The sequence below is a fragment of the Brienomyrus brachyistius genome, chromosome 12 (genome assembly GCF_023856365.1).
Source record: "Brienomyrus brachyistius isolate T26 chromosome 12, BBRACH_0.4, whole genome shotgun sequence".
Taxonomy (NCBI): domain Eukaryota; kingdom Metazoa; phylum Chordata; class Actinopteri; order Osteoglossiformes; family Mormyridae; genus Brienomyrus; species Brienomyrus brachyistius.
Genome location: NC_064544.1, coordinates 21,148,259 through 21,170,822, shown reverse-complemented (window position 1 = coordinate 21,170,822; position 22,564 = coordinate 21,148,259). Strand labels below are relative to the sequence as shown.

The 22,564-nt window shown below is 44.9% G+C and overlaps 1 protein-coding gene across 1 annotated transcript; it reads left to right on the top strand.

The window, feature by feature from the left end:
* The first annotated feature begins 2,849 nt into the window (after positions 1 to 2,849).
* LOC125704567 (protein FAM53A-like) lies at positions 2,850 to 21,382 on the top strand. The gene is made up of 5 exons (XM_048970282.1): positions 2,850 to 3,544; positions 8,180 to 8,463; positions 12,634 to 12,685; positions 12,910 to 13,802; positions 19,672 to 21,382. The coding sequence occupies exons 2-5, from the start codon at positions 8,347 to 8,349 to the stop codon at positions 20,005 to 20,007; spliced, it is 1,398 nt and encodes a 465-aa protein (XP_048826239.1). The 5' UTR covers positions 2,850 to 3,544; positions 8,180 to 8,346; the 3' UTR covers positions 20,008 to 21,382.
* Positions 21,383 to 22,564: the final 1,182 nt, after the last annotated feature.

The following is a 22,564-nucleotide window of genomic DNA, read 5'->3' as shown; positions in this document are numbered from 1 at the left end:
AAGAGCCACTGAATGAAATATTTTTAACCATGATCTTTATACCATGCATTTGCAATTCATTTTCCCCTTGTCTCTCTCATGCTGGCTTAGGGGATTAATACTTTGGTTTCCTTTGGGGTGGCTTTGCAGATCCACATCCTTGGAACAGGATGTACTTGTTGGCCTAATTCAGCCTGGTCATTCATACAGTGAAACTGTGTTTCAAACAGACGTCAGTCCTAGTACAGCAGAGTCAAAATAAGTTGTGTTAGCTGTAATTATATTTCATACTTGTAGTGTAGGACACATATTAGCTGTTCTTGGGGGGTAATGGTGTGCTGTGGCCTTAGTGTCCAATCACGAATGAGAACAGGGCAACTTACTCCCTGCATCTGTTGGAAGAATTTATAAGGAAACTATGTCTGGGATTTGCTGTATTAATACCCTGTAGGAAATGAAATATTGCCTCAGATCCCTCCAACATCTGTTTATGGAGGCTGAAGAGATTCAGCGCCTTCAGTCTGTCTTTATAAGTGATTTATTAATGACCTGGGTCAAGTCCAGTTTCGCTGTTACGTCCTGTTTGTGGCGCGGCGGTATCAGATGTCTCACCTGTTCCTTGGAGGGCACTCCATTGCTGGCTTTTATTGCGCGCCATTCTCCAGCATTCGTTTTATTCCAGCCGGTTTATTGCCCTCGTTTTCCACCCTTGACTTTATTTCCACCCATTTCTAAGCCTTAATAGTTTTATTCCAACCCATTCCGCACCTTAACCATTCCCATAATTTTCTGTTTGACGAGACCCTGCGTTTCTCTATTACATACACAAATATCTTTTGCATATACGATTATTAATACGAGTGGTGTAATAACTGGTGATACTAGAGAAAGCTATTTTCCATTTCAACAATATGAGGTCACACAGGCTAGATACATATACAGTGAGGTAACTCAGTCTGGTATCACTATTATGCACCATGCTTTCACTTTACTTACAGACACCTAGCAAAGAGTAAGAATAGTTTACAGCCCACGATTGTGTGATAATCATTTGCAGCACTGGCATGAGTTTAACGTGCTGTATTGTACAAAACACAGGAGCCATGGGTCTCAGTCCTGCATTTCACCTTTTAGCGAAACTATTTAGTGAAAATTTTCACGCTGGTCATGTATCACATCGTGATTCATCGTAAATGTATCAGCCTTTTGACCTAAGCAAAAGTCGTGGAAAGACTGAATCCATAGTACACACTTCCACCATGCAATATTTGTATAAAAGTTATTGTATTATTCCAAACAAAACCATAAATGAAACTATAATCAAACTATTCAACCTTTGACGAAACCAGATTGTTTCATAACAATCAATGAAAGCGATACAAGTTGAACTTAGTGGTCAAAAAATTGCATATAACCCTGCCCATATAGCTCTGCCCTCCACACATCTGCCCAACCACATTCAAATCTTTCACTTTCAGCCATGACGTATGTATCATTTACACCCACACTGCCCATCCCCTGAGCGTAAAGACGACATAAAGAGGTTCATTATTTAGTAACCTTATCTGAATTATTGAATATTTACATGTACATGTTCACTTTGTCATTTACACAGTTCCTGGCTACAAAATTAAGCCTCCATGTTCTTTTCTGATCAGGATTATATTGTAATCAAGAATAAGGATGCACTGTTTGTGACCTTCATATAAGTATTCATAGTATAATTCTATTATAATTTCATACTGTAAAATGGCTGTAAATGGGGGGGCATTAGGATGATTCTCAGGCCTCAAAGTATCTATAACATAATTGGGTTGGTCTGCCTGGCCCTGTGCTCGAATCTTCTTCAGAAGTAGTCAGATGATGGAGAATATTAAAACAGCATATAAATGATTATACAGCATATTTGACTTAGGGTTGACTGTCTAGTACAGACTATCGCAGGCTGGTGACAAAATTTTGACAAATGACCTAGTCTGAAAGAGGCAGGATTTTATGGCTGCCGGACTCTGAGTAAGGACTGGGTAACACCCATGTGATGAGCAGGGGCTCCATCCACACGGGCAGCCCCCAGTTCGCACTGGCCGGGTGTCTGGAACTCTTAACATGCTGTCCTTTGTGAAGCACTCTGCAGCAGCACTCTGCTCATGAAGTAAAGGTCAGCGACATTTTGACAGTGTTTGGACACTTTTGTCATGGACTCCCAGAGACTTGGCTACATTATAAAGAGTCCACCTTCATAAGGTACTTCCTCTTGCTCCATACATGGTGCATGATGGGAGATGTATGTGATTCAGAACAGCAGCCTGTGGTGGAATCTGAGTGCAGGTGGGGTCTCATTCTGAGAAGCTGCCTAAGAGCATGAGGAAGGGTATGGAAGGTTCCAGAAGGAGCTGTGATGATGCAGACCTCTCATGCCTATGCCTCTTCATCCAAAAATGCTTCTCTTAAGAGCTCCACACACAGACCAGGGAGATGATCCAAGTCCAAAACCCTGGAGGTGTGAGGTGAAAGTGACACCCAATAAACTACTGTGCTATTTAGTGATATATAAAGCATAAAAGAAAGGTATGCAAATGAAAACTAAACCGATTGTCATTGCATTTAGAAGATTTCTCCAAACAGGATTAAAATTAATACCATCTCTCAAGTTACATTTTTATGTAGAATTTCATGATATTTATCAAGTTTAGTCATTATGTTGAATATAGGCTTCTTATTTTATTGGTTACTTTTAATTTTTAATCATTACATTTTAGAATAAAGAATTGTGTATTTTTTTCTTCATATTTACGCTTTTATCAGAATTCACTAGTACATTTTAATAATTTCTTTACTCGGGTTGAAAATTTATAATTAGGGGAACGGAACTTGAAAGGGGGATAAAGTTTCTCAATAATAAGAAATATATTCGGTACCTGCCGTTGGCTATATCAGGAGAGGAACATTTAAATATGGTTATGATAAATACTCTTTATAGACCTCGTTTACATACAGGGTTTCGAGAGCATCACTCCTGCGGCATGACACTGTGTTGGACCTACACGACTCACCCCAAGATCAGACGGTATCTTCGTTCGGGAAATTCCCAACAGGGTCATTTGTTTGTTCCGAGTAGTTACGGGAAAGGCGCTGATTGGTTCGTGGATGGCCGGTTCCACTGCGTTTTTCACGAAGAGGGTACTCCACATCGTCTGTGAAGAGTATCTCTTTTTCTGCTCCTTTAGCTGTTCAAGATTTTCAACATCTACATATTTTAATTTTCGTAAGAATTATTTATAAAGCGTACATTCTTGCAGAGTAGCTGAAGCGAAAGGATTTCTATTTGTAGACTTCTAAGCGCCTCAAATATTTCGGTTTGGTATCGCCGAAGGTATTATCATCCCCAACGTGCGTTTGCAGCGCGTCTGCTTCGGGTCTGTCTTGTGGGGGAAGACGTGGCAAGACGAAATACTGCCTTGGAATTGTTTCTGGTTCATTTTAATGTTTTTTTCTCCCCGTCTTCGACATTCTCTGGGAACTATATAAGCTCTTCCTGCACGTGTCCATCTTCAGAAACCTCTAGGTATTGTATGCACTAATGGTAGTACCTCCTATCTACAGCTCAGAACCCATCTCTATGCGAACCCATTTGTATATGTAAATTATATGTTTGGACCAGAAGAAGCGTGTTGGCTACATGGGGTGTATCATTTGTCTCTGGTCTACTTTTAAAAAGCGATGTTACATAACTTTCGGTTTTCGTTCAGGTCGCAGCCCTTTGAAGTTGGGAGGAAACTCTCCAGTTGCGATCAGAGCTGTGTATGCTGCTGATGCGCTCAGGTGTTAAACATAAAGTGCACGTAAAATAAATTAAGCTTTAAAGTGCACATGTTCCTCCATCTGCGAAAAAACTGGATCCGTTCCACTGTTTTGTCCTGCCAAAGCTGCATTCATGGTGATCGTAATCGCTGGATTGCTGCCAAGTGGAAATGAGTTAAAAGCCTTTAAACTGAATTAAGCCTTCATCGGCGGCAGTGAAAAGTGAAAGGATCATTAGGTTGAGTCAGTTTTGGCCTTTCCGGTCGCATAAGTCTCCAGTGAAAAGTGACCATGCATGCCGACTGTCCGGAAGACTCACTAGTCTCGGATCCACCATCACTTGTTGTAACCGGTTATATGAACAGTGCAGCGCGTCCCAGCCTGTTGTATGATCCGATGATATTTTTCGGTTTAAACTACGCGTGCATACGAACGCAGATGATTAAGGCCTTTGCCGGGTGAGCGTAGCTCTGTCGTGGCCCCCACGCTGGCTGGCATGGCGATTGCTGCCCGCATGGTGACCTGCAGTAATCACAGAGCTGCTAGTTAGGATTCCTCACATGCTGATCCTCAGACCGGCTTAGATGCAACACTCAGACCATTAAGATGCTTTACAGCTATTTGTGTTAAAAAGCTACAGGAAAGGTGTCCTCATCTTTTCGCAATGAAACCGTATGTTGTAGATAAGTGCATGCCAGTGGGCTTTTGAGTGCTGGTGTTCATTAATGCAGACGATGGCTATCAAGTAAAGGTGTTAATTAAACTTGGCTGGGATATCAAAACAGTGGGAACAATGATGGGATGGGTCAAATGTTTTGTGATGGTGTATGGAGGTTTTATTAGCGTAGACATTACGATTTTTTTCCCCTTTTTAAAAAAAAAAAAAAAAAAAAAAGTTTTTATCTGGGTACACCCAAAACTGTCAGCAATGACAGGAATAGGAAATGAAGCTTTGATATGTGGCTTACCACTAGGCAGCTAGTACTGGTGAGATCTTTGTTCTGGTTCAGTTGGCTGTCCTTGTGGGGGTGTACGGGATGTCGTGTTGTAAGTAAAGCTGCAGTATGGCTTCCAGTTTGTAGGAATCCAACTTTATAGTAATTTAGGTGTGACTAGTGTTTGCCTGACTTGATTCTGTGTCTTACATAACCAGGTTTGTACTGATTTAGAGTGAATTTCTCCACAGAGCTTTCGTATTATGTCCCCTTGTTTAGTCTCTATCACAAACATGTGAAAGTAAATTTATAATACCAACACCATTATATATTTAATAAGCTCGCTAATGATATTTTCGTTATGGTATTTATTAGTGTATCAGACAGTATTGACTAAACACAGCAATAGTATTTGTCTTTACAGATATGATTCCGAATAAGCTTCAGAAGTCTGAAGCTTTTCTCAGTTTATATTTTTCTGAAGCTTAATGGTGATTAGGCAAGATTGTGTGGAAGGCAGGTAAGTAGCTGCTGGAGATGAGGGTGATGCCCGTCTGAGGCATGAGTCATCTGCGTTGCACGTGTTCTCCTGGCCATGAAGACTGACCTACATAAGAGAGAAACCGGAGCGGGGTGACGACGTGCCCCACGGCCTTGGAGCGCCACGAGACCGGCAGCCTCGTGTTAATTAGTGACAAGCCGGCGGTGTGGTTCTGGTCCGGAGCTCTGGGGAAAACGGCTTTCCTGGCTACAAAGGTGACCCATTGCGTGACGGTGCTGATTGGCCGGTGCTGTTGAGGGAGACTAAGCTGTGCTGGGGTCAGTTGGCACACAAGCTGAGCCGTACTCTCTGGGAGGGTGTGCCCTGTAGTGCGTCTGTAGTCAGGAGTGATTTCTAGGTGACGCCATGCTCTTTGCCAGCTTTGATTGTGAAGGAGTCCCTCTGGTAATTAGCATTCCGCCATGGGCCTGCTGAGCGCTGCCTGGTTTTGGAGCCTTTCCCTGCTGCCATTGTCTTCCCAGCTCTTCTTCAGCTTCGGGGGAGATGACGCCACTTGGCAGTTACGGCAGTCCGGCAGATTGCTCCCTATGGAGCAGTGCATCCCGAAGGGAACCTCCTGCCCTAATTGTGCTCCCGCTGTAAATTATACACACTGACATGGAATGGACTCGGTGAAGCCCATTTAAAAGAAAGTTAAACTAGTAAAAACAAAAGAGCCCCTCTATTCTGAGGTGTAGCTAATTGTTTGCAGAGTTTATGCAACATAGTTCAGATGTTTGCAAGACTGGGGTCTGAAGACGAAAGGCTTTGTTGCTTTAATTTATTTGGAATGAAAAGTTTGATATTTATTTAGCAGATTCCTTTCTCCGAAGTGCCGCACAAGTGAGGAGAACTTGAGGTCGGCGATGAGGGTCGTCCTGCTCCCCTGGAGTGTTTGGTGTCAAGGGCCCAGTGCTGCTGCCCCAGGATGTAAACGCTCAATAGATCCTTAACCAGTTGAGGTATCCATTGCCCCACACCTGTAGAGGTAGAAGTTGTTTAACTTAATATATTTATTTTTAATCTAAACGTTTAATCTAAATAGTAAGCATGACTGGAAGCTTTGGATGACATAACGGAAGTCACCTAGCACGAAAGTCAAAAATGTATATCTAGGTGTGATACGCAAGTATAACGTTCGGTTTCTGAGTTTTGAATGTCCTATCAGTTTACTCCATAGTACTTGATTACAATGAGGCTTAACCCTCTGGGGTCTAGGGGTAGGAAACACACTTTCACTGACTGAGCCATGGTCACACATTTCATTCAATATCACAAACTTAATTCATGGCAAATAAATTATTTATATATTTGTTTTGGCATTAAACTCATCTTAATCTTAGTGTACTTTGTAAATATATCAGATTTATGTGAAGTCTGTAATTTGACATCAAAGTATAGACATTGCAAGATGCAGTTTGGAACAGAAATATTATAAAAGTACATAGTAAGCAATGGTGGCAGTTTGTTTTGATCCCAGATATCTGATCACCAAAGTCATGGCTACATGAAGATGACTAAATGGTGTAGTTGCAACATTCAGTTTGATTAAATAAATAAGAAAAACCGAATTCATGTCACTATTTCTGGGTTCCTTCCATTGAATATGTAACTTTCATGTGTATGAATGAGCCATTCACACCTGGTCACACCCCCCCCCTTTTATAGCGCTGATGGGGATGTATATGAATCGCGTTTCACCGTTGCGTTGTTCATCAAATTACCATGCGAATGCAATTTGAATGCGCGGAAATGCGGCTATTTTGAATGTGAACAGCGATCTTCAGGTGAGGGCTGCACTTCTCCCCCCCGATGCAGGTATAACAAAGGTGACATGGTTTTGTTTTTTGTCGATTTAAGGAACTTTGATACTTCCGAACAATGGACGTTTTGAAAAGACAGATTTTGGATTTAGTCAGAGATTTTTTTTTCATGCGCGAAAAGTGTACTGCGTCATCGGCAACGTACTTGACCGCAGAGGGTTAATGGTCTTGAGTACGTTTCTCCTTCTTGATTACAAGCCATGTGTTTGATGCATTTTTATGCCAGGGCTCAAATTCTCCATGCATCTTCCAATCCCTTAAACAGGACATGGGGGCTTGCTGGCCACCCTGGACAGGATGCCATTAATTTCAGGTGTCTTCAGACAGTTTAAGGACATTGCATGTCCTGTTACCTGGAGGACAGCCTCTTGACATCGGGAGAACGTGCTCCACTGCATACTCAAATCCCCCCACCTTCCAGGTGTGAGGCCACGGTGTTAACCACAGCACCCCACGTTGCCCGTTGAATAATTATCAAGATGAGGATTGAGTGAATTGTGTCTCATGGTAAAACAAACTGCCCTTATACTGAGACAGGCTTTTCATATTAGAGAATACATCCAGGGAGACCTCTGGTCCAGTTTGTGTTTTAGGGGCATTAGTTGCGGTAAATGTAGCAAATATGTTGTCTCCAGTTTCAATGTTTCTATTAATTAAAAATGTTAGCTTTCCATTTTGGTGCAGTTGGCTTAACCACTGAGCGACTTATACTGCATCTGCATAATTTATGGGGAAATTAAATATTTTAATATGCATCCGGTTATTTTTTTCACTTCCTTTCCCAAATATCGTTTCAGTTGTTCTAATGGAGATTAATAGAAGTTACCAAACCATGACACACATGCTCTCCTGGAAAGATGTCACCAGCTCTGTAAAAGGGACATCTTTGGAAATGGTCACGAGCTCTGGAGGTTCAGAAAAGGCTGATTAACCAACACGCAGCGCTCCAGTGTAGCAGTGAAAGCTCTGAAATGAGCAGCCCTGATTTAACGTCACCAGTGAAGCCACCTCCGAGCTGGTGCTGCTCGTTCGCATTTGTGGCTTCCTGAGCGCAATTCTGGGTTTTTTTGCTTCTTACGTTGGCTCTTCCTATTCCGCAGAGGCATCCGGCGATGCAGAAGTGAACCCATCGCCTGAAGAATGGGGCTTTCCCAGGCAGGCACCCCAACGCCCGCTCTTCCTTCATGGCGATTCTAAGCTCTGCAGTGCCCCACGCCCTAGTCAGCTCCAGGGGCTGGACAGTGTAGTGAGTACCAGGAGGACCCCAATGCTCGTGGGAGAGCAAGGCGACAAGGGGACTGGTGCTGTGATGACGCTGATCGCGGAGAAGCTGCGGGAGCCGCGGCTCTGCGACGGACCCCGCGAGCCCTATGGCGTCAGCCTGGTGAGTAACCACCAGGTGGTGCTAGGCGGGCATTTGCATGACAGTATGTAAGAGGCATGCTGAGTAACAGGAAAATGTAAGGAACTGATACGAAGTGGGTCAGCTATCGGTCAGTAAGAGCTCACAAGCACAGTGTCAAAGCAGCTGCTCAGCAAGCACTTGCCCGTGCCAAGAATTCCGTCCTGTCAGTGCCCCCCACCATGGCCGGCATGCTGCAGCAACTGCACCACTGTGCTCTGCTCAGCACTGGTCCATTATAAAATATGTAATAATAGTTCTGAACTTCGACCAGAATCTGTACTAATGCCTGAAACTCCAAGGCAGAAAGACTGGCGTGGCAGGTGATCTGCTCGCTGAGCATTTCCGCTGCTGCTTGAGGTCTCCAGACCCAAAAGAGTGAGGTTTTTTTTTCCATTGTCTTGAATACACTTTCTTTACTACATTGGTATGTTACTGTCAGAATGTCCTGCCTGAGTCTTTCAAGTCCTGTCATGATCTGGTAAGTCTTGGTTTTCAAAAGTTAGACTATAATCATTTAAGATTTATTGTATTGCAACCCAAAGTGGGTATGTACAGGAAGACTATCATTACCTGTAATTACATTAATCTTTAGTAATCAAAACATTCTGAGCTACCGGCCTGGTTTACTTAATGGATTTATGGGTGCCTTGTGTATAGATGATCACGTCCTGTCATGTTAACGCTGTCAGTAGGACAGTTTTTGACATTTAAAGCTACGACAGTTTTGTGGTGAGGGGGGAAAAGCCGGTTTTGGAGCTGCAAAGCAAGAAGCCAACCTGCTCGCTCGTGTGTGTGATTAACCAGATGGCACAAACTCCAAGTCTTTATGTTATCCTCCCAAGTAGCTCAGGTCAGTTATCTTAATGGGGCTCTGTCTGTCACAGACTTTCCAGCACAGACTGTCGGTCTCCCTTGTTGGTTGGGTGACACTGAACAAAATCAGGTGGCTCTCTTCATTGTTTCCAGTTCGGGTATAAAGACGCATTGATGCTTTGCGATGAATCGATTATTAAGGGGCCGATTCACCTGCATCGATCTATAACGTCAGGGTCAGTCGTAATTTTTGGGAGTACGTCCTCCTTCAGGGTATTCTTCCAGTTTGTGTGCTGCCCCGCTGTCATACTGCAGGTAGATGGGCAACGTAGCAGCACTGGCATGGGATTCTCTGAAACATAGGATGGTAAGGGAAGGCTCATCAGGGAGGGATGTGCTCCCTGTTGATCTCTGCACTACAGTGTTATTGGGGAAACTCACACCTCTTTTGTAGTGCAGATTGCTCATTCCGAGGGTCAAGGTCATTTTTGTGTCGCAGTGGCAGCGAAGTAAAAAGTAGTGTTACCCACAGATGCATATGCATATAACATCAATATCGGATGATATTAGTTAAGAATAAAGATATGGGCATCAGTTCGAATTATCAGTTTTGAAATTGTCAGGAAATGTTTCATCTTTATCAAGATTTAAAGTTAGTAGCACCAGAGCTACAAGCACAAATATTAACGTACTGGAGATGATCACGTTGGACGATCATCCATTATCCATAGGTGAGGATGCCTGATTTCATCAGCTCATTCAGTGCTCATAAGGGGCCTCAAAGTACAGATTCACTATTACATCTGGCGCACAGATCAGTCTTTCTTTTCCCAGGCAATAAAAGGCAATATAACATGACTCAATAATCTGTGCCGGCAAGCTCTACGAGTTTCACTCCAGGCCACCCCCCCCCCCAGCATGAAGGTCAGGGGTTAGCTGGCGATCGGTATCGGTGACAGTAGGCAATCAGGTAATGCTTCCTTCATGCGTATGGCGAGTTGGCCTTTTTGAGGATTTACGCTGGCTTTTCCTCCCAGTTAATCGTTACATCGAATCACCTTTGTCAACGATTTGCACCCCTAGTGTTCAGCCATATATTGCAGAAGAACAAGAGTGAATATATACAGCCCATGTTTGGGCTTGCCAAATAGCCAGTGAATATATTGAGCTTGTAATCTTTGGCCCCTTTGGCGGAGTGCACGTACTGAGCATGCTCCTAATTTGCTGTAGAGTGACTGTCAGCTGACCATATTGTAGGTGGAGGATTGTGGACTTAACTCAACACTGTTGATGAAAGTCATTTTTACTTCCATATACACAACATAGACATATAGACAGAGCAATGTATTAGCTTGACTGTTACATGGTCTGTCTTGTGCCACTGAAAGCTTGTGTTATCCTGATTGTATGGTGTTGTCCTTGTTAGCAATAGTTATAAGACAGGAATAATATTCTTAAAGTATGGAAGAGAGAGAAGACCTTTAAAGTGAGACTTATGGAGCTCAGTTAGACGATAGCATAAAGGACGAGTTGGTGCATTCAGATCCCGATCTAAATAGATTCTACCGCAGGATGCTAGTGGTTCCCAGCTTGGGAGTCTAAACATGAATTAGTGCAAAGTTGTAAAGATATTTATCCAAATAGTTCTGCAATTGTCTACAATTTCCTATTCAATTTATATTTTTGAATAGATCTATCAGGAATGTCTCCATGGTAGAGTCTTTAAGCTGTGTTCGGTGCAAAAAAGCTGCGAGTTGGTGCTCAGTGGCCATATTAGGCTGCAGCCACCAGTATCTTAACATTTCTTTCAGCGGAGCTCATTTCGATTCCCCTTGTGTGTTTGTGGGGAACCTGACATTCCATCTGGGAGCAGGTGTGACCTTTTAGGGCCTCTCTTCCTTTGCCCTGATTCCTTGATCGTTTTCTGCTGGCAAATAGCAAAGAGTGACACCCCAGAGTTCAAGTAGCTTGTAATCTCCTTATCCTATAATTTAGTTGTCATTTTTTTATTAAAACTGTAAGGACATATTTTTAGTTCTGTCACGCCTCCCCCGAGCTGGAAAAACCTGCTTAGAGGGACTTGAACCAGGCATAACTCAGTATGGAGATTCTGGACTTCATGGCGGTTGAGTAGCGTCTGAATTTGTTTTCCATACTTCAGCACTGCATTTCTAACCCTGAAGTGAATTACATGATGATTATACATACATATATATTACTGTATATGAATATAATTGTATATAATTAGCTGTTTAGATCTACTGCTGCTGGAGCATGATTGTCCGGGAAGAAAGCTTGTTTTCCTGACCCCTGTGAAGTGAACTCTGGGGAATGTAGGCTTCTCGTCTCGTTAGAAACCCCGAAGCAGGCTAATTGTTGGTGTTTCTCATCTTCCTCATGGAGCTCAAAATGCTTGGTGTGAGGGTTATAAGAGGCCTGGGGTTGGCAGGGTGATTTTCAAGGCTGCAGTTCTTTGCATGAAAAAAGCCCCCTAATTATGGCCTTTGTTGTCTCAGGCAGGAAGTTCTGGGCAGGAAATGATTCTGCTGCATGTTTTTTTTTGTTTTGTTTTTAATCAGAGAACAATGTTCATGTCTGCTGTATCCCTTTTCTAGAGGTAACCAACTCCTTTACTATTTAATAAGTATATTAACCCCTGCATCAGTTTGGGTTAAGGATTTGCTTGAGGGCCCAACAGTGAGTCACAGGCCATAGGATTTGAACCCATGACTTGTATTGGGCCTGGTCCCTAATCCAATGAGCTCCAATCCTCTTTCAGAAAAGTGAAACCAGGGTGCGAAGCATCAGGCATCAACTCACATTGGCCGTAGGGAAGAGCTCACCGACCTTTCATAGGGGTGCTTGGTTAGCTGACATCAGTAGGTGAATTGAAATGATAATTCCATTATCCCCAATGACACTCCCTCTGTATACTATCCGTTTCCGTACTCCCCTCGTTGGCTTCATGTTTTCCTTGTGCCTATGAAAGTTTGCAATCTCCAGACCCTTAATTCCATGTTAGATTTACCTCGTACCTTAGTCGTACCATAAAGAATTTATGTGAAGCTGATCCCTTTCACCAACTTGGCTCTCGTGAAACACTTTTTCAAGCTGTTACAGCATTAAGTTACATTTAACCGGGCTACGTAACATTAAAGGAATTTTAACCAACTTGTACAAGCCCCTTCTCTATACTTGCACATATTGACTTTCACAGTTGTTTGTATTTTAATTAACCTGCGGGGATTAGTGGAATCTAGGCTCTCTAGTGCTTGCGCACTGCTGGTCGGGCAAGTGCATCGACACTCCTCTTAGACGTCCCTTCCTTCGTTTCAGCGCACGGAAAAACTCCGGCAAACACTTGGACAGTACCCGTATGAAAGCCATGGTAAGTTCTCCTAACTTTCGGTTTTCGTTTCTCAGTGTTGTACATTTCCCCATTGGCCTTTGGTGATTAGTTTGTTCCCCTTGACTGCTGTTGCATAGCTCCATTCTGCCCCTTAGTTGCTGATTCAGTAGGGTTGTAGTCCTGTCTGGTGTCTTCAGCTGTAATAGCAGTCAGCTGTGTTTGCCTCCGGTAACTGTACTGTGACAAGTTCCCGGGTCTCTCAGTGCTGATGGTCCCGGGATCTCCTGCTCTCCTTCCAGCAGAAGAAAAGCCATGGAGGTCAACCGACGGCAGCTGCAGTGAGCAGACTGGAATTGCCTCAAGCTCCCTCACACTTCCCTTCGGTAACGGCAGTGGGCAGAGCCCATCGTGGCCGCCGCCCCGGCCCACCCCTGGGACTGCCATGTGGTCCGAGGCTGCCGGAGCAGTGCTCCTTCCTGGCTGGATCAGCGATCTGAGTCTGAATGACAATGGTGGGTCTGTTCTGGCCCCGCCCACTAAGCGCCACTGCCGGTCCTTATCTGAGCCAGATGAACTTTCCCGTTGCCGGTCACCTTGGAAGCCCGGCAACAGCTCCAAGATCTGGACTCCGATATCCAAGAGGCGCTGCAATAGTGGGGGCGTGGCCTCACTGCAGTATGGTGGCGTGCATGGAAGCTGCGGCTCGGCCGCTGCCCCTCCCGTCTACTCCTCCTCCTCCTCCTCGCCTCCAGGTGGCTGTGGCTTCTTCTCTGTCCCCTGTAGTGCCTTTGCTCCAGCTGTGTCCCCTGTGCCGCGGCCCTCGTCGGCCAGCAGCGGCTTCGTGGACTGCAGCGGGCGCAGCAGCGGTGCCTCCTCCTCCTCCGCCCCTCCCTGGCCTGCCGGCAGGTCCCCCGACCTCTCGCCCTGCCGCCGGTTTTCGCTCTCCCAGGAGCACATTCCCGAGGCCCACGGCCTGCCGGCCTCCTCCAGCAGTAGCAGCCCGGCCTCCAGCCCGGAGCTGGGCCGCCATGCGGGGTTACTGCGCTGCCGCTCCCAGCCCTGCGTGCTCCAAGAGCGCAAGGCGGGCCTGAAGCGACCCCGGGAGAACGAGGCACGCTGGAGCCGGCCCTCGCTGGACTTCCTCAAAATGACTCAGGTTTGTGTGCTGCATGCGCCAGGAAAGCCAGAGCGATTTGTCGGGATGGATGGGCAGGAAGGCCAACAGGCGGCTGCTTAAAGCAGATCTTCCTGATCCAACGGTGGCATGTAGGGCTACATCAAGGCTACATGCTGCACCAGCCTTAGTAGCTAATCTCTTCACGTCTCAGTTTTTGCACACTTAACACAAGATATACAGTACCGTGCAAAAGTCTTGTGCAGCCAGTGAAAATGTTTAAATGATATTCATTTTTGTGTAAAAGTGTGGCCTTTTATGCTGCTGAAAGTGCGTTAGCTTAGCCATTTCAAAAATTCTGCTAAAATCACCCCCTTATTTCCAGTCCAATAAACCCGTATTTTTTAACTCAACCCCCTAGCATACCTCGTATAGCTAATCAATATCTCATTGACTTTCTTTAACTAATTAAATTGAGTGAGCTGGTGAAATTTAATAAATACATGGAATGGCTGAGGTGCCCCTGGGGAGAGATTTGGAAACTGAAGCGGTGTTCATCTAGCCGTCCAACATATCAGTAACTTTTTGGAAAATAGAAGACGTTTACCAGTTTTCATTGTAACTCTTAATTTGCATGTTGTTGTTCTGATCAGAAGTGCACTTACTACCCAGATAAATAGCTTTAAACATTTCTTTGGACTGCTTAAGACTTTTGAACAGTACTGTACATGTCCATTTTTTTGGGGTGGTGGTGTGATTCTTTTTGTAGCACCTGGACCTTGGGGATAGAGTCCCTCCCCTGATAGATGTCTGTTAGTGTTCAGCCGCTCTCGGACCCACTAACAGGCCTACCAGTGTTTCAGGCAAGCAGAGTGGGGGCGGTGGGGGGGGACAGCTGCAACTAGGGCAAAATGATTCAGTCCTTTTTTTTTTCTTCTTCACTTGCGGTGTGACTAATTCGGCTAAAATACGGAGAAGCGGCGCCTCAGCCAGGCATGCTGCCGCCCCGGTTTTGGCGTGCGGCTAATCGGCCGTGGCTGACGTGCAACGCGGGATACACGCGCCTCCGCCGGCCGCATGCCGTTGCATTGTGGCGGGCGAAATGCGCGCTGCCAGACCTACATTGAGCCGCACCTTGGATGTGCGAGGGCTCCTTTATACGCTTTAATTCTCCCCCTGTAGGCCTCTCTGCCATCTGCTACTTTCTTTTATGAATTTCCCCACTATTTCAGGGAGACCCCTTAGGCTATAGAGCTCACACACCAAGCAGCAGCACAATGGAGGAGCGACTACCCTCCTCTTCCTCTCAGGGGTCAGGCTACTTGAAAAGGTCAGCTGCACCCCCTCCCTGGCCTCCCCCGTCATTTTTTTTTTTTTTTCGGGGAGGGGGGACCACCAAGAGGTCTCCTTTTGTTTTGCTGGACTTCAGAACCGTGAATCGTCAAGCTGCTCTTAGGACCTGTGCTTATTTGCACGCGGAGCACAAGTCGTGTAGCGAAATGAGTTAGCGTTCAGACATGCGTTCATAATTATTTGTTGTGGAGTCATTCAGCTGCTCGATTACTGAACTTTGCAGTAACTCGTATGTCAGCGGAACTGAGTGCATGCAGCAGTTACCGACTTTCAATTTCAGTTTATTCATCTTCAGTGTCCATATATAAAAATTTGATTAGAATATGAATTATAGTTTTATATAATGCTTGCTAAGATGAGTGTTTGTCTCCCTGGCAAATGACTTGCGCACGGTTTTCTGTGTGAAGGGATTTACTGCTGACAGCCCATGTTTTAAGGTCCTTATCTGCTCGTCGGAGTTCTGGAAGCGTTTAAATGCGAAGAGTCCTCCCATAAAGGCTTTTTTTTAAAGCTTGAATGAAACTCTGGAATGGAACATTAATGAACAAAACCTGAATGTGACTTGCCACAAAAATGTATAAAATAAAGTAATATGCAAAATCCCTTCAGGAAGTCATCGAACTGACAGAGTTCTACCTTAATATAGCGCCAATTTTATTAGTGTTTTTGTCAGGTGATGTCAATCCGAATGGATTTTGAGTAGAATATTGGGTGTGTAGTAATATTAGCTACACACAGCCATGCACCGATTGCGTTTTCCTTGGCCAATCTCAATATATATTATAATACAGAATTAAGTCTGACCTACCAATACTGATTCATGCAATTTACTTTGAAGTTCCAACTTAGTTTAATAAGAATTGGCACATGAAGAATTTTTAACATTTTTTTGAACTTGGAAAATATTTTAAACTTTTAAAATGAAAATGTCTCCACAAGTGTGGAATAAAATGGGTCCTTTCAAATCTTTTTGAGGTACTTCCAGTAGTTCGCATGTCTAACGCTAATGTCTCTGTCCCACGCCGTAAAGAGTGTCCAAACAACGGACATTTCGTCGGAGTGTTTTACCTCGCCTATCACACAGCATTAGTGGGGGGAGGGAAGGTGAAGGACGGGGGACACAACTGTGGATGGATACTGAGTAGGGACAATATTAGATGGCAAAGTAGTTGATGGGTTCATTAAATTGGCCATATCTGGACTGATTGGTTCTGACCAGCAATCAGCCAATCCGGATCAAAATCGAGCATTTTTCAGTCTCTGGCCAATCAATTGGTGCATCTTCACCTGCAGCGTCCACCTAGGTTCTCCCTCAGTGGTAGTTTGTGCTTTGCTTTGCTCTCAACAGTCTGGTACCTTTTGCAGCATCACACAGGCAGTAGTTTTCTGGTGCTATATATGGAAAAGCTGTACATACTGTTAATATTGTGAAATTCTCGAGTAAAGTTTGTTTCTGTGTTGGCAGAAATTACCGCAAGTTTTGTTTGTACCCTTTATTCAGTAAAACTTATAACCATATCATATTAAATTAAAAACCCATATTCCTCGAGGTAACCAGTTAGGCAACATTTAAATTAAGCAGTCATTTCTGCAGAATTTGTATATATATGTGATAGCCCTTTTTCCTTCTATTTCTTTTTGCATAAGTAGTTTGCATAATGTATTTTGTCAATGCTCTGTGTGTGTGTACAGTCAAGCTAATTGTCCTCAGTGTTTCCCCTTAGCGGGAAAGCCCCACGTTTGTCCTTATTCCTCTTCAAGCACAAGGTTAGTCACCTTTTCTGCAGTTGTCCTGCTGAATCTCGACGTTACCGTCGCTTTAAGAGATTACTCCCATACCATACGTGTGCAGTAAACGCTACTAAAAAAGTAAACTCAAAAAAAGTATCTTTTTCATACTTAAACGATTTTGATTGGTGATCTGGCCTTTCCTAAGAAATGGCTCAGAGTTAGAAAAATTACAGCTATAAGATATTCTGGGTGAGCTGCATAGTTCTGACGTTGATTTAACTATAGGGACATTCGACCTCTCGGAAGGTCTAAATTTAGAGGTCCTTAAAGAATGTAGATATTACGACCTGCCTGAGGCTTTTTCCTAACAAATCTGAGTGTGTTTCGCACAGGTGGAGAGGAGCACTGGCAGAAGCCAGCATTGTTGGGCAGGAAACTGGCCTTTGGTATTGTTTCAAGTTGATTTAAGACCCGGTCTGATTTAGATGGCTAGATTTTGGGGCAGCGCTGCTTGAATCAAGCTTGCCCCCCAGCTGTGCTACACAGATTGCTTGCTTGTATTGGTTGGCCACGTTCCTTCGTGTGTTCCTAAGCGCGACCCGTGTTTTAAGGGCAGATGTGCGGTGAGTGTAAACTCTGAAAGAGATGGGGTTCTGAGACTTGACATTGGCTCAGGTCTGCTAGTGAGTTGGGGTTCAACCTCCTGTCTTGCACCCTCTGATACAGTGATCACACCACCGGACCTGTCCCTTGGTCCCCTCAGTCTTATTTCTGAAGAGCGTTAATGATCCCATCTTGTGGAGGAAAATGTACATTTACTTCAAGCACTTACGCACAGTCTCTAAATGGGTTTGATTCTGAGGTTTTTATAAGTGCTAGTCCTCTGTTTAAATCAAAGTATGATAGCATTTAGCAACAGTACAATACCACATGCAAGTTTTGCAAATCCTCACAGGTTAGCAGTTGGCTAATAAAATTGATATTGTAAACGCATGTGGTGTACAGCCTCCAGGTTCCTGTCAGATAATCAGCGTCCAAGTCCCTGAACATTCTCTGCTGTTCTTAATGGCTTCTAGAACTCTGTCATCAAATTGTCTTATGTGGATAGTGTCAGATGATAATGGTTTTAAGTTTTACTGAATAAAGAGTCACGAACAAAACTTACGGTTAACGTCTGCTAACACAGAAACAACATTAATATGTGGACCCACTAATCAAGCTAAAACTTTGGCTGGTAGAGCTATTCTCAGCCATCCACCTGGTCATTCCTGGACAGAGAATAGCGACAGATTTTCAGTTCATAGACTTGATGCAGCTGGCCGGCAGCGCAGGGAACCTCTTCAGAGGCTCAACCTGCAGTGTTTCTTTGCCGTGCGAAATGCCGACTGGCCCTTGAGGAGGCCCCTGCGGTACAGGCTGGGCAGCTGACCCGTAAAGCTGGTGCTGGTACTATGGGGAGTACTATGCATCCAGCTCCAGAATGGGGCTCTTTCAGCTTTTAACACCCAGTCGGCTTGAGTAACGTATAGAATTAAGTGCCAAGTTCCCAGAAAAAGTGAAAACAGGTGATGCTGCTTCAAAGGTCCAAATACATGTTCTAGCACAACCCACGCTAAATCTCTCGCAGAAGGGCGAGGGGGTGTCCCCCCCCCCAATTATGGCATTCAGTGTAAGTGTTCAGGGCGGATGGGGTTGACAGGGGTTATGGAAACGCGGACGCGGGGGTCTGAGTGGATGAGTGGGCCTTATGCCACCCTGTGGCGACGGGAGTGGGGCAAGCCCGCCGGGTGCCGTTCCGTGGCAGGGGCCTGCGCCTCTCCTTTATTCTCCGGCACGCATGAACAATCAAAAGGCCCCCTTTCAGCCATTGTGTGTGCTGAGGGCTTCCAATTAAAGCCGGGGCTCCTGCAGGCCTGGGAGAGGGGAAAATGATAGCCCTGGGTGGAGCCAGGAAATGATAATGGAGTGTGGAGGCCGATCGGCTGACAAGCCGGCCCTTTGTCCCCGCGGCACAGAGGAGAAGAGGCAGAATAAAAGGGCTCCGGGCTCTTTGGAGGCCTGAAAGGGCCAGCCACAGCATCTGGCACTGGGCCCTGTCCGTGGGCCTGCTCACTCGCTCACAAATCCCTGCCCGAGACGACCGGCCCTCTGAGCTTCTTGCGTCCCGGAGAAAGTGGGGATGAAGAAACGTAACTGTAACCTTAATGGGCAGGGCCTGGGGAGGTCTGCAAAGCACCCCGCCCCTCACCTGCCCCGTGTTTGCAGTTTCAGCTATTATCTCCCCACATCTTATGCTATTGTCCCACTCGGAGATTAGCTCTGGGTCACTTGCTGGCAGAGCCGTCACAAAAAAAAAATAATAAAAAATTCTTGGTGGGGAAGGGTTAAAGTAGTCATTTAATTGACCTGCTAGCTCCTTGAAGAAACTGAGAGCATCTTCAGAGCATTCTGGGAAACTTTGGCATCCATGACCTGCAGACGTATGAAGGATCGAACCGTCCTAAAGTGGAGACTGAAGGGCGACGCGTCCTCCCCCAGCGCAGATTTCATACACCCCCATAGGAGCTTTAATGTGAGCTGAAGTTCTGCTAAGTGCATTATACCGTCCATTATTCACCCCTCTTCAGAAGACAGTTTAATGAATAAATCGACAGGTGATGGACCCACTGTCATTGTTGTAGGAAATTCCCACGCCAGCTTACAGTCGGCTTACATCAGGGGCTGCATGCCGGCTTGGGTTGACGAATTACATTTACGTCTTGAAGGTGTCTTGTTTCCTTTGGATAAATTCACTGTAACATGTGTCTGATGTCCCCTGTGCCTGCAGACTTTAAAGAACTCCAAAAGTCTATGTTCCCTGGATGACGAGGACCTTCACATGAGGACCATTGTCTCGTCGCCATGTGGCTCCGCCGATGACCTTGTGAACATCATCACTCCTGGCTCCAGCCCTGTCAGAGAGCTGTTGGAGGTGTCGGCCAGCCAGCGGGGTCTGGACCCCCAGCATGACCCACTCCACCTTCCCCCGCAGCGACCTGGATTCCGCCGGGCCGTGGTTGCGGGTGAGAGCGATGAGGACATCAGTGACGCTGACAGCATCGAGGAGAGAATCTTCCCATTGTACTGTGGAGACTTGGATCTAGAACAGATCGAGAAGAACTAAATCTGGAATCCAGAAAGTGGCCGATTGTTGTTTTTTTTTTTTATAATAATTAAGGAAGGACATTAAAATATTTTAGGTTACTGGTCGACAGAACTGTCGTTAGCTATTGTATTTTGGAAATATTTTGGATGGAAAAATTCCAAAAATAACAGGTAGATGGTTTTTTGCATTGTAAACTAGATGGGAGAATAACAGGCTTGTTATACAAGATTAAAAATGGCATTCATTCAGGCTGCTTCTCATGACATTTCAGGATATAGAATTCAGTCAGACTTTTTGTGGATTCAAACTGACTAATTTAACTGATTTAAATATCGCCTGTTTTCCGTTCCATGCTCGAACATTTCTGACCTGTTATATGATAGTAGTATGTCACTGTTCAAGAGTTCCTTTCAAAGCGGTCTGTGGACTTGTCCCCTGATTCATTAAGCTGGAAGTTTGGTTCTAATAGGAGACGGTTTGTCTCAAAATCCTTTTGAGTTCATCCTCAGTTAGGGATTAGTACTGTCACTGCTTATCAACATGTGTCCATCTGCCTGCTGTAGACCTCAGCTGAAAAGCGATTGTCTTAAGTGCCTTAAAGGCCAGTGTTAATGCAACCCTATGAATGGCTCCAATACTGACCCCTGTATCAGAGGCCTTAGCAACTGGTAAACTACCAATTCAAATGCAACAAGATCTTCCATTAAATAATGCTTATGGAAAACTTAATGTCTCTATAGGTAAGAGAACATATGCGAATGGACAATTGAACAAGTGTTTAATGCTACAAAAATGATCATTTAGTACTTTGGGTAATTTACCCAAAGCGGCGCTTCCAATTAAAATAGCTCTATGATTGTTCATTTGTACAACATTTAAAGGGAGTTTCCACTCCAGTTCTGCCTGACATTAGATAATTCACTGTTTATTGGAAGGAACATCTTTGCGAAGTTTTACTGAAAAATGTGTGATACTCACCAGCTCCAAGCATTTCTGTATCCATTTTTTTTTTGCTGAATCAAGTTTTAAATCTTGTCAACACTGGACACTTTTTTAAATACAAAGAACAATCTTATATTGCATTTATGCTGAGTTTGGCCTCAGAGGATCTGTGGTTCCTTTGACACAATGTCTAACAAAAATGGTCCTTTTCTTACCTGTGACAAAGTGAATTCCTACCAAAGGAATCATGTAACAGCTTCTGAAAATAACTTGTATTTTGATGGAATTTCCCTATAAAATGTGTGAAAACAGCACATAAGGTGAATGTTTGCCTTGTCAATGACTTAATGCACACTGTACCTTACAAATGGAAACATGAATTTTAGATGTTGGATTGGGAAGGGAGTTAATATGGAATTTGAGCTGTTGCTTGAATAAATGAGTAAGAATATCTCATGTTTGAGGTTTTCTGTTTAGGTTTTTGTTGAATGTCTTGCAATATTGTCAGTGAATTATGGCATTCCTTTGTTCAGACTATTCCACAAGATCCCTTCATGATTTTCACTCTGACTTGAGATCCTCCAGTTTCAGCCCTTATTTCAGTCCTAGGGCCTTCTCAGGTATCCCATACTTATTGTCCAAATCACTTAGTTAATCAGGGCCATTATGAGAGTTAGTACATGACTAAATGGTACCATCTGCTCAGTGGTTTCATGCCCACCTGCCTACAAACACTATGCGATTGTGTCTTACAAGCTAGTTGTGATGTTGGAGCTGGATGATTGTTTTATTCAAAATGTGGGGGGGCCTGTATCTCAGCAGGTTCAGGATTTGGGCCTGTATCTCAGCAGGTTCAGGATTTGGGCCTGTATCTCAGCAGGTTCAGGATTTGGGTCTGTAATGTAGGATATGTTCTTGTCACTGCATGGCAGTGATGGACAATGTGTACCTGACTTTCTGAATGTGTGTGAATCAGCCTGTAGAGATGGCCTGTATCTCTGCCCAGGGTTAATGTCCAAATGTGTGTGAATCTGCCTGTAGTGATCAGCTGTATCTCTGACCAGGTTTAATGTCCGAATGTGTGTGAATCTGCCTGTACTGATGGACTGTATGGTTGTTGAAGCTCCTTACTCATTTCCCATAGCTTCCGCTTCAGCAGCCTTTGACCTCCTTGCCATCACACGCTAACCCCGCAGGCCCAGTGCGACGCCATGCACCAAGCCGTGTTGAGACTTGCCCTTTCCACCTAGAATGGGTGCATTGCAAATGCAGACGCACGCCTGCACATGTTCAGCCCGATCTGCATTTCATGTACGAGTGAAACACCCAGCCACGAGCGTGCCCTTTCCTAGCGGTTGTGGCCTTTTCTCTATCATGGAGCCGAATTTGGCCCTGGTGCTCCGAGGCTCTGGTTAACGATGAGGCCCATTGTCGTGGGCTCTCTGCGGTGGGTGAGCCCCTCAATGGCTCCATTGTGACCTTGGGCTCATTAGCATTTACTGCCGGTGGGCGGACGGTTCCGAGTTGGATCTGGGGCCGTGGCCCGGCCTTTCTGCCGGGGCCCGGCTGCCCTGCGGTCCTCCCACATGCCGCGCCCACGCTGTTGGGCCAGACGCATCTTTGCAGTTAGGGG